This window comes from Rhinoderma darwinii, chromosome 1, assembly GCF_050947455.1.
Source record: "Rhinoderma darwinii isolate aRhiDar2 chromosome 1, aRhiDar2.hap1, whole genome shotgun sequence".
In the NCBI taxonomy this organism is placed as follows: Eukaryota; Metazoa; Chordata; class Amphibia; order Anura; family Rhinodermatidae; genus Rhinoderma; species Rhinoderma darwinii.
Window position 1 is genome coordinate 113376529 of NC_134687.1, and position 12502 is coordinate 113389030.

The following is a 12502-nucleotide window of genomic DNA, read 5'->3' on the forward strand; positions in this document are numbered from 1 at the left end:
GATTAAAATCCTGCAGTGCCCGCAAGGTTCCCATGCTCAAGAAGGCACATGTACAGGCCCATCTGAAGTTTGCAAATGAACATCTGGATGATTCTGAGAGTGATTGGGAGAAGGTGCTGTGGTCAGATGAGACTAAAATTGAGCTCTTTGGCATTAACTCAACTCGCCGTGTTTGGAGGAAGAGAAATGCTGCCTATGACCCAAAAAACACCGTCCCCACTGTCAAGAATGGAGGTGGAAACATTATGTTTTGGGGGTGTTTCTCTGCTAAGGGCACAGGACTACTTCACCGCATCAATGGGAGAATGGATGGAGTTATGTACCGTCAAATCCTGAGTGGCAACCTCCTTCCCTCCACCAGGACATTAAAAATGGCTCATGGCTGAGTCTTCCAGCATGACAATGACCCGAAACATACAGCCAAGGCAACAAAGGAGTGGCTCAAAAAGAAGCACATTAAGGTCATGGAGTGGCCTAGCCAGTCTCCAGACCTTAATCCCATCAAAAACTTATGGAGGGAGCTGAAGATCCGAGTTGCCAAGCGACAGTGTAATGATAGGGGTAGGGAAACGGACAAGTGAGCCCTAATCTACCCGCCACTCTGTCCCTGCCTACTTGCAACGACCCGCCCTAGGCGACGAGGTACAACTGGGCGGCGGTCCCTATGCTCAGTAAGTGCACGAGACAAAACATACAAGGGAATATAAAGCAAAGGGAAAGGGGCAGTTGCCCACGGCAACATCGTGAGCAACAGAGTGGTGAACGAGCCAAGTCAAACCAGGAGAGCACGAGGTACCAAACGCAGAGCAGAAGAGTAGTCAGAAAGCCAGGGTCAGAATGGAGCAGGATCAAATTGTTAGGAGCTGTAGCTGGGCCAGGAAACCACACGGAAAGAATCACAAGCAAGGAGGAAAAGGAAAGGCAGGTATAAATAGACAGAGGGCGGGAGCTAGCTGAGTCTGGCCAGGCTGCGATAGGCTCTCCCACTCCTAAGCCTGCCAGACTGAGTGGTGGAAGCTGGAGTCAGTCTCAGAGAGATAGACTCAGGTGAAGACTGATTACCTAAGGAAGTTAACCCTGAAGCTGTGCCTGGCAGATCCTTTACAGACAGCCTCAAAATCTTCATCATCAACTACAAAAAATGTCTGACTGCTGTGCTTGCCAACAAGGGTTTTGCCACCAAGCATTAAGTCTTGTTTGCCAAAGGGATCAAATACTTATTTCTCTGTGCACAATGAAAATAAATATATATAATTTTGACTATGTGATTTTCAGTTTTTTTTTTTATATATATATATATATATATATTCTATCTCTCACTGGTAAAATTAACCTAGCCTAAAAATTCTAGACTGTTCATGTCTTTGACAGTGGGCAAACTTACAAAATCTGCAAGGGATCAAATACTAATTTCCTTCACTATATATATATATATATATATATATATATATATATATATATATATATATATATATATATATATATATATATATATATATATACATACATACACAGTACTGTGCAAATATTTTAGGCAGTTGAGGAAAAATTCTGCAAAGTTTTAATTATTTCAAAGATAGAAGGATTAATAGTTTTTTTTTATCCGTTAACAAAATACAAAGTGAATGAACAGAAGATAAATCTAAATCGATCAATATGTGGTATGACCACCGTTTGCCTTCAAAATAGCATCAATTATTCTAGGTACACTTGTACACAGTTTTTGAAGGAACTCGGCAAGGAGGTTGTTCCAAACATCTTGGAGGACTAACCACAGATTTTCTGTGGCTCTAGGCTTCCTCAAATACTTCTGTCTCTTTATGTAATCATAGACAGGCTTGATTATGTTGAGATCAGGGTTCTTTGTGGGCCATTTAATAACTTCCAGGGCTCCTTGTTTACACTGAAGATAGTTAGTAAAGACATTGGCTATATGTTTGGGGTCGTTGTTCTGCTGCAGAATAAATTTGAAGCCAATCAGACGCCTCCCTGATGGTATTGCATGTTAGATAAGTATCTGCCTGTATTTCTCAACATTGAGGACGCCAATAATCCTTACCGAATCCCCAACTCCATTTGCTAAAATGCAGCTCTCCAGCTCTTTGACAAACTGTTCTCTGTTACAGCAAAATATGTACAATTTTAACTCATCAGGCCAGAGCACCTGCTGCCATTTTTCTGCACCCCAGTTCCTATGTTTTTGTGCATAGTTGAGTCACTTGGCCTTGTTTCCACGTTGAAGGTATAGCTGTTTGGCTGCAATTGTTCCATGAAGACAACTTCTGGCCAGACTTCTCCGAACAGTAGTTGGGTGTTCCTGGGTCCCACTGGTTTCTGCCAGTTCTGAACTGATGGCACTACTGGACATCTTCTGATTTCAAAGGGAAGTAAGCATGATATGTCTTTGATCTGCTGCACTAAGTTTCCTTGGCCGAGCGCTGCATCTACAGTTCTCAATGTTGCACGTTTCTTTGTGCTTCTTCAAAAGAGCTTGAGACGTTGCTGATCCAGTATAACTACCCTGTGTCTTGTTGCTGTGCTCAGTCTTGCCATGGTGGACCTGTGACATGAAACATTGAACCTCACCTTTGTAGCAGAGTTTGGCTTTTCCTCACCCAGTTTTAAGCCTTCTACACAGCTGTTTCTGTTACTGTTAATGACTGTTTTAACCTACATATGAAAATTATGATCATTATCACCTGTTTGGTATAATTGGTTAATCATACAATTGACTATAATCTTACAAACTCAACAACTTTGTGCAATTGTACCTAGAATTGATGCTGTTTTAAAGGCAAAAAGGGTGGTCACACCAAATATTGATTTGATTTTGATTTCTCTTCTGTTCATTAACTTTGTATTTTATTAATTGATAAAAAAAAACTCATAACATTTCTAATTTTTTTAAAACATTCTTACTTTGCAGCAATTTTCTACGACTGCCTAAAACTCTTGCACAGTACTGTATATATATATATATATAACTACCAGGATCTGTTGGTGCACAAATATATATTTTCCCACTGTTTTCTGCAACTAGAGGCAATTACAGAAAAACCTGAGATATAAAAATTCATGCATATTTCTGCATATTGTACTATGTGCTGTTTCATTAAAACAACTTGGGTTTTAGTTAAAGAATGCCTTAGATATTGATTGACAGGTAATTACAACACTTTTAAAAGTCATACAAATTATATGCATTTAATTTATTGCTCAGCTGCTTCTCTCTTCCTTCACTGATGCCTACTCCAAGATATATTAATCTTTGCAACAAATGAAACTCAAGACCTGTCATATACCAGATGTTAGGAAACAAGCAGGATTTCATGGTATGACACCTGCTGTATAGAGTTTCCGACTTTTGCGCTTTTCTTTTAGTGATTATCTCATATGATAAATAGGTAATTTATTTTCTGACTAACAATATATTTCTTGATGGAAAAATGCAATCAAAATATGATTGTGTATTGTTGGTCACTTGTATTAAGACTGAAGTCTTAAGTGGAATAATGCCAATAATACGATACAGTGGAATGTCAGTAGTTCAACTTTTTTTTGGTACATTATTAGAAATGTCATCCTCGTCAATCAAAAGTACAATTTCCAATCTCATCACAACACATCTTATTTCACTACAGTGTAACGTGCATGCTTTTCACACGCGTCGCACGAACCTATGTTAGTCTATGGGGCCGTGCAGACTGTCCGTGAGTTTCACGCAGCGTGTGTCTGCTATGTAAAACTCACGACATGTCCTAGATTTCTGCGTTTTTCGCGCATCACGCACCCATTGAAGTCCATGGGTGCGTGAAAATCACACGCAGCACACGGAAGGACTTCTGTGTGACGCGCGTGATTCACGCAACAGCAGTAAAACTATGAATGTAAACAGAAAAGCACCACGTGCTGTTCTGTTTACAAACATACAAACAGAGTGTCATAATGATGGCTGCTGCGCGAAAAGCACGCAGCCACGCATCATACGCAGCTGACACACGGAGCTGTTAAGTGCCTTTTGCGTGCGCAAAACGCATACACTTGTGGAAATCTGGCCTTAGACTGTTAAAAATGGTTTTGAGGGGATGATTAGAAATTAGTATATCTTTAACAAAAAAAACTCTATTCTTGATTTTTTAAAAAGGTGAAGCCCTCTGATTTGACTTCTTTAACCCCTTCCTGTTTGCCACATATAAATTAATAGTCTAATGGCACAATCCCTGTGCCATTAACCTGTTAATTTTTGTGCTGCCTTTTATGGCACTGTGCGCTCCAGCATGCAGTTCCATCAAAAGAATTGGGCTATCACACTGACAGCCAGATCCTGTACTGTGACAGCGAACTGACATAATAAGTACTCTTTCAGTAAAAACTCCTGAACACAACACTTATATTTAGTACTGTGTCTCCAAATGCAGAAGTGCTGCTTTTGCATTCTGGTGGGTGCTAGGGAACCTTGTGAGATCATTAGTGACATCACTACCTGTAAAGACGGGACACGGGCATGCAGAGTGATTTGTACATGGGGACAGCAGGAAACACAAAGCTGTGTTTCCCAAATAAATAAACAAATAAATCAATAAATAAAATGAGAAAAATATAAAATATAAATAAAAAACTTTCCTCCGAAAAAAAGTGCACCGCTCTCCATACCCACATGCAATAGTATATTATATTATACCAAAAATTAGGTATTCATCATCTATTTTCATGCCAGATGAAATTTTTTTCTTCTTCATTTTATAGAGTAGTGTTATCACTCATGCACAGAAGCTAAGAGAGGGAGAAACATTTAAAACTACAATTAATTCTTTCTTTTTGACACTATAGTGATGCCATGTGTTACACAGTGTACACATATTTGGCATTACTATGTTTGGGAGAATTAGAGTATTAATTTTGGGGTAAATATTATTTGAACAAAATATTTAAAGGATAGCAGCCTCAATTATAAATAATAATAAATCACTGTGTCCCACAAAAAAAAAAACAAGAAAAAAACTGGACGTAGTCTAAGGGTATGTGCACGTATTTCGGCCGCAAGTACCGGACCGAACACAGTGCAGGGAGCCGGGCTCCAAGCATCATACTTATGTACGATGCTAGGAGTCCCTGCCTCGCTGCAGGACAACTGTCACGTACTGAAAACATGATTACAGTATGGGACAGTTGTCCGGCAGCGAGGCAGGGACTCCTAGCGTCGTACATAACTATGATGCTAGGAGCCCGGCTCCCTGCACTGAGTTCGGTCCGGAACTTGCGGCCGAAATACGTCCGTATATTACGGACGTAATTAGTGTGTGTGCACATACCCTAAGAAATAATAAAACAAAAATTTGTATGCAGCATTCCAAAAAGGTGACATTTTGCTCTGGGTATTACCCAGTTCAGGACCGGGCTATTTTGAGTCTGCAGGACCAGACACCGTTTAGCCATTTTTAGCACTCGTTAGTTAAATGGCTCTAACTTTTTTATTTGTTGGGCTAGTGATGTGATTTTTGCGATGTTTTTTTTCTGTAGACAATGCAGATTTCTTTTTTATCCGTTTTATACACATTATTTTTGCTATTTTAGAATTTTTAGGCTTAAAGTTTGAAATAATAGTAAAAAAATAAGCTTTTTTACATTTCAGCTATTTTTTTTTTTTGGTAATAACATAGTTTTACCCTAAAATAGACCTTTTATTTGCGATCGTCATTGTCTACCATAAATGTTAATATCTTATATGTCTATATTAGGGTAATTGGCTCAGGGCTAGCGTTAGGACAATGATTGGCGGGGGGAAAGTTTTTTTTGGGCTGGGTATTTTATGTGTATTTATTATTAATTTTTTGCACTTTACTTTACTTTTATTTTTTTATTACTATGGTCTGTCCCTCAAAGGTCAAAAAAGACCTTTGTGTAACTTTATATATATTTTTTCTTTGTTTTACACCATCTTTTTCCACTGTAACTGGGTCTGCCGCTGCCTCTATTCCTATACACAGCGCTCATTGAACGCTGTGTAAAAGAGATCGGAGAAGACAGAAGCAGCAAAAGCTGCTTCTATCTTCTCCTCAGTGTCCCCGGCAGTGACTGACCTACGGAGACCCGACATTCAGCTGCCAGATCGCTCGGGCAGCAAGTTAAAACCTGTGCCATAAATAGTCTATGGCGCGGGTTTTAAGGACCCTGACCGGGAGCCAGTTAAAGGGGTTGTCCCATTCAAGTGAATAGGATCAGAGCTGCAGTTCTGCAGAACGGCCGCTATGCAGTTGTCGGAGCAATTTGCTTCCGGGTCCAACTACTGCACACCATTCAAAACATTCGGCGCCCGGAGGCAGCCGGAGCAGCTGATCGGTGCGGGGTTCGGGTGTCGGATCCGCACTGATCCTGTGGATAGGTCGCCCACAGGAGAAGTATACATTTTTCCTTTATATTTCCCATTTGTGGCTTTGGCTCAGAAATCTGCATCAAAATCTGCAAAAAAATCCTCTACAAATACGCGATTTGTGAGTCTTGCCGAAGACTATTTCAGGAACATGCAGAATATCATATAGACTGACAAACATTTTATGCAATTTTATCTCCTGTTTAATTTACGGTGTTATTAATTTCTAGGTTTATTCTTTGTTTTACGATACCAAGCAATACAGTATTAGTTACACATGCCTTACATCCAAAAAACAAACAAACAAACAAATGGAATTAAAATGTAAATAATTATATTTTAAAGCAAAGAAATAAACTCATGGAGAAATTTTAGGCATTACAGATTTGTCAGTTCCATTTAACTTTAGTAGATACATCCAAACTTCTGTACATAAGCACATTACATAAAGAAATGAATAGGTCTTGACTACAACATACTTGACAAATGAACGTAATTTATTTCTAAGATCTTTATTTTTTTCCCTAGCAAATGGCAGTGAAGTGCACATCAGCAATGTGCGCTATGAAGACACTGGTGCGTATACTTGCATAGCCAAGAATGCAGCTGGAGTGGATGAAGATATTTCTTCCCTCTTTGTGGAAGACTCAGCCAGAAAAACACGTATGTAATACAATATAAAGTCCATTTTTCTGCCTTTATCACTGGTACATTGGTTAATTTTGTAGCCCCAGTATGTTGCAACAGATATATTGTTATCTCTGGCTTATCCATTGTCAGTATTACTGATATTGTTATGATTATTACACAACTATTCCATTAAACTGAAGTTTGAACATTTATCATATTCTGTTGAGACTCAATAAGCAGGAGAGGAAATTAAATATATGTAATGTCCTGACACTTTGTGCTATGTATTATATCTTTAGCTTATCTCTTCAAAAATGAATAAAAAGACTTGTGAATTTTATGTGGGCCGTGAAAACGAGACAGCTAATTTTCTCCTTTCACAAAGAGAAATAATTGCGTATGTATGGGGGCAAGCGCCCATTATTCAGATCGCTCGTCCCCTTACATTTTCATCATGTTGGCAGCACATCTCCCTATTCACACAGGGAGATGTGCTGCCGACAACGATATATTTAAATTCTGCATAAAAGAGCAGATCAGCAGATGATCGAGCGTTTTCTTGTTTATCGGCTGATCGCTGCCCTGTTTACACAGGGAAATGTTCTGGAACGAGCCTTCACGTGAACACTTGTTTGCCCGACAATTGGCCCATGTAATAGGGCCTTTACTCTACTATTTTAATAAGTATACAAAGCAACAATAGGGTATATAAATATAATAACATAGTGAGAGATAAGTCAGCAAATTGTCTAATTCAATAATCAATTTTAAAAACAATTTATAGTATGCAATCTAGTTTTTGAATTAAAGAATATTTGTGCTCTAATATATTAATGTGTTCGCACAAAGTGTATTTTTAGAGGTACTTTCGATAAAATATTAATTAACATTGCACTATGAGCAATTCCCACGATTTTTCTATTAACCAAATATGAGTCTAGACTATTACGTGGTACTCTATAACAGTGCTTTTATAACATTGAGGCATGCCTCACTGGAGAGGCGTCCCCGCGTTTCTGGTGAGGGATGGTTGGAGAAGGGGTTTTGATGCGTTTGCTGCCATATGCTGGTCACTCCTGCTGAACTGGACATTTTCTGACTGCAACAATCCTTGATGAAGACAAAAAATTGGCTCCTGATGTGCTTATTTTGATGTTATACCTGCTTCCTAAGACAAATGAGAATTTTTTTCTTGATTTTGGCATGGACTTCAACCACAGACTTAGGACATGACCACACGTGGCGGATTTCCTCCGCAACTGTCCGCATCAATGCCGCACAGAATCTGCGTTGCAGATTCTGCTGCGGATCTGCACAAAATGTGCAGTACATTGATGCGGACTAGCTGCTGCGGACTGCGGGAAAAGTGCTTCCCTTCTCCCTATCAGTGCAGGATAGAGAGAAGGGACAGCACTTTCCCTAGTGAAAGTAAACGATTTTCATACTTACCGGCCGTTGTCTTGGTGACGCGTCCCTCTTTCGGCATCCAGCCCGACCTCCCTGGATGACGCGCCAGTCCATGTGACCGCTGCAGCCTGTGCTTGGCCTGTGATTGGCTGCAGCGGTCACTTAGACTGAAACGTCATCCTGGGAGGCCGGACTGGAGACAGACGCAGGGAGTTCTCGGTAAGTATGAACTTATCTATTTTTTTACAGATACATGTATATTGAGATCGGTAGTCACTGTCCCGGGTGCAGAAACAGTTACTGCCGATCGCTTAACTCTTTCAGCACCCTGGACAGTGACTATTTACAGACGTCTCCTAGCAACGCTCCCGTCATTACGGGAGCCCCATTGACTTCCTCAGTCTGGCTGTAGACCTAGAAATACATAGGTCCAGCCAGAATGAAGAAATGTCATGGTAGTAAAACCAATACGCTCCGCAGCACACATAAGATCTGCGGACTTCATTGCGGAATTTTGACTCTCCATTGAAGTCAATGGAGAAATTCCGCCATGAGTCCGCCACTGCTCCGCAACAGACAGAGCATGCTGCGGACACCAAATTCCGCTCCGCAGCCTATGCTCCGCAGCGGAATTTTACGCCTCGTCTAAACAAACACTGCTAAATTAAAGTGTAAGTCAATGGACAAACGGCTCCGCTGCGGATTAACGCTGCGGAGTGTCCGCAGCGGAATTTAAGTGAAATTCCGCCACGTGTGAACCCAGCCATAGGTATGGTCATGTTTTGGCTAGTGAGGCTTGAGAAGCTCTGGTCTATAGTCATATAGCGAAAAATCTTTAGACTATAATAACAAGTTACATGCAACAAACAACATTGAATCACCGTGATTTTATATTTTTTAGTGATCAAACATAAAAATATTAAATTCAAAGTGAAAACGAATCTCCACAATTAAGGCACATTAATCACGAATACAAAAACACAAAATGATTGATTACTATTCAGCCCCTCCAGTTCATTATTTCATACAGACCACTTTGGCAACAATTAGGGCACGGCCAGATGTGGTGGAATTGCTTTGGAATTCCGCTGCGGACAGTGCACAGTGGAATTCTCCAGCGGCCGTTTTTGACAATTGTTTCAATACATTTTCTGGCAAGTCAGTTCAGACGATGCGGAAAACTCCGCTGCGGACCATAGGCTGCAGTGCGGAATTTTCCCTCCGCAGCATGCATTGACTGTTGCGGAGAAGAAGCAGAATTTCACTGCGGATTTCAGCCTTTGCAATGCAAAAACTGAAATCTGTGGCAAGTCCGCTGTGATTTCTGCAACGTCTGAATTACCTGTCAAATATGCAAATGCTGTGGCAGATTCGTTGCGTAAATGCCCAAATCTACACCAACATTTGCAGCAGAAAATCTGCATGTCTGGCCATGCCCTTACAGTCTTGAGTCTTTATGGATTATGTCTATCAGCTTTGCACAAATGGACAATGCAGTTTTCCCTATTCTTCTTCTACAAAAATCTGTTCATCCTCTGTGAAGTTCTATGGAGACCATAAATGACCAGCCATTTTCAAGTCAAGCCAAACATTGTTAAATGGATTTACATATGTAGAGATTAACAATGGTGGTTTTTTATGTTATTCCTATGTCTTTAGTCTTAGGGTATGTTCATACGCAGTGACAAAAAAACGTCTGAAAATACGGAGCCGTTTTCAGGCGAAAACAGGTCCTGATTTTCAGACGTTTTTGTAGCAAATCGCGTTTTTCGCTGCGTTTTTACGGCCGTTTTTTGAGCTGTTTTTCAATGGAGTCAATGAAAAACACCTCCAAAAACGTCCCAAGACATGCCCTGCACTTCTTTTGATGAGCCGTCATTTTACACGCCATATTTTGACAGCATGAAATAAAGGCTCGTGGGAACAGAACATCGTAAATCCCATTGCAAGCAATGGGCAGATGTTTGTAGGCGTAATTGAGCCATTATTTCAGGTGTAATTCGAGGCGTAAAAAGCCCTAATTACGCCTGAAAACACTGCGTGTGAACATACCCTTATGCTTGGGATTGTTGTCTTGCTGGAAAAATCAATCTTCGTCTGCAGAAGGTTTTCCTACATAAATCTCCTGTAATTTGCTGCTTTACCCTTTACTTCCACAAGCCTTCCAGACATGCTGCACAGAGCTACCCTCACTTGATAATACTGTCATCATTATTCTTTGCATTGGGGATGCAATGTTTGGTTTCAGCAAGCACAGGTTTTTTGGGGTATTTTTCATTGCCAAAAATGCTATTTTGTTATGATTAGAGCACAGAACCTCTTTCCACTGGATGTCCGAATCTTCCACAAAGATGCAGTTACCAGGGTAGCAGGCATGCCAGCTGGGGCTCAGCAGCTAAAGGGGAACCACATTAGCTATAAAAGAAGGCTCAGAGGTGAACAATCAATGTTTCCATTCGAAGTGTCATAGAGATAACAATCACATGAAGCTACAACTTGGAAGCTGATAGAGGGATTTTTATTTTTGACTGGAGTTCTAACTTTACATAATTTATTGATAATTTTTATATTGTTATTTTATTACCATTGAGAGAATGATAAATGTAATCCGCCTCATCTTATTACTACCATTTCATTTAGCTTAATTTGCACAAGTAAAAACATATTTACATTATTTTATTCATCAAAGTTAAAACTGCTTTTTATTTCAAACTGATTTAGTTATAATAATGACCACATCAGCATTTTGTCTCACTAGAAATTAAAGTACAATTTTTTTACTGGAAGCTGCTGCCATTTCGCTGTTTTTTATTTTACTTTTAAAAAATAAACCTGTCATCTTAGCACTTAACAATGCCTTTTTTGTTAATTTCCTAAAACATAATATATACAGATATCTAATTTTATGTCTGCGTCTGTGCTCTATATGTAAACAAAATTATTTCTACATTATGGCTTCCTGAGACACTAATGTATGCAAAGAAAATCTCTGAAATATAGTAAATCTTTTTAAAGAGCTTTTACGAAGTTAGTGTAGAAGTGTCTAATCAATCACATCAGTTTTATATGCAAACACCTTCACATTTGAAAGGGCCAAGAGTATTTATGTGGAATTAGTATTGTTCCCTTTATACACATAGTTTCTTCTATGAGAATTATAGCAGAAGGTTCATTTTACAATGCAGAAAAATGTTTAGAAGAGAAGCCTGACAAAGTGAGATTGATTAAAAGATAATTGCTTTAACCCCTTAATGACCAAGCCATTTTTTACGTTTTTCCATCGTCGCATTCCAAGAGCTATAACCTTTTTATGTTTGTGTCGACATAGCTGTATAAGGTCTTGTTTTTTGCGGGACAAGTTGTACTTTTTAATAGCACCATTTTGGGGGACATATAATTTATTGATTAACTTTTATTAACTTTTTTTGGGGGGGGGGATAGAAAAAAAACTGAAATTTCGCCACTCTTTTTCGCGCCTTAAATCAACGGCGTTTACCGTGTGATATAAATAACACTAACTTTATTCAGCGGGTTGTTACGATTGCAACAATACCAAATTTGTATAGTTTTTGTATGTTTTACTACTTTTACACAGTAAAAACTCTTTTTTTTCCAAATTATTTGTTTTTGTGTCTCCATATTTGAAGAGCCGTAACGTTTTTATTTTTTTTGCCGATGCGGTTGTACCATTTTGGAGTAGATGCGACTTTTTGATCACTTTTTATCACATTTTTTTAAAGTCAGGATTCACAAAAAACAGCAATTTTTCCATAGTTTTTTTATTACATTTTTTACGGCGTTCACCGTGCGGGTTAAATAATGTAATACATTTATAGTCGGGGTCGTTACGGATGCGGCGATACCAAATATGTGTAACTTTTTAACTTTATTTTGTTTTTTTAATAGTAAAGCATTTTGTAAGGGGGAAAGCTGGGTTTTTCATTTTTTTTCACATTTTTTTTTAAATTAACTTTATTAAACTTTTTTTTTACTTTTTTACTAGTCCCACTACTGGACTTTAATATGCGATTCTCCGATCGCTATTGTAATACACTGCAATACTTTTGTATTGCAGTGTATTACTGCCTGTCCGTT

At 39.1% G+C, this 12502-nt stretch overlaps 1 protein-coding gene across 2 annotated transcripts in view; it reads left to right on the forward strand.

Annotated features, from left to right (window-relative positions):
• FSTL5 (follistatin like 5) overlaps positions 1–12502 on the forward strand; it is a 645404-nt gene that overhangs the window by 543965 nt on the left and 88937 nt on the right. For both annotated transcript variants that reach the window (XM_075860283.1, XM_075860284.1), the window contains exon 10: positions 6899–7033. In XM_075860283.1, the coding sequence (XP_075716398.1) occupies positions 6899–7033 (135 nt within the window). The remainder of the gene's footprint in view (positions 1–6898; positions 7034–12502) is intronic.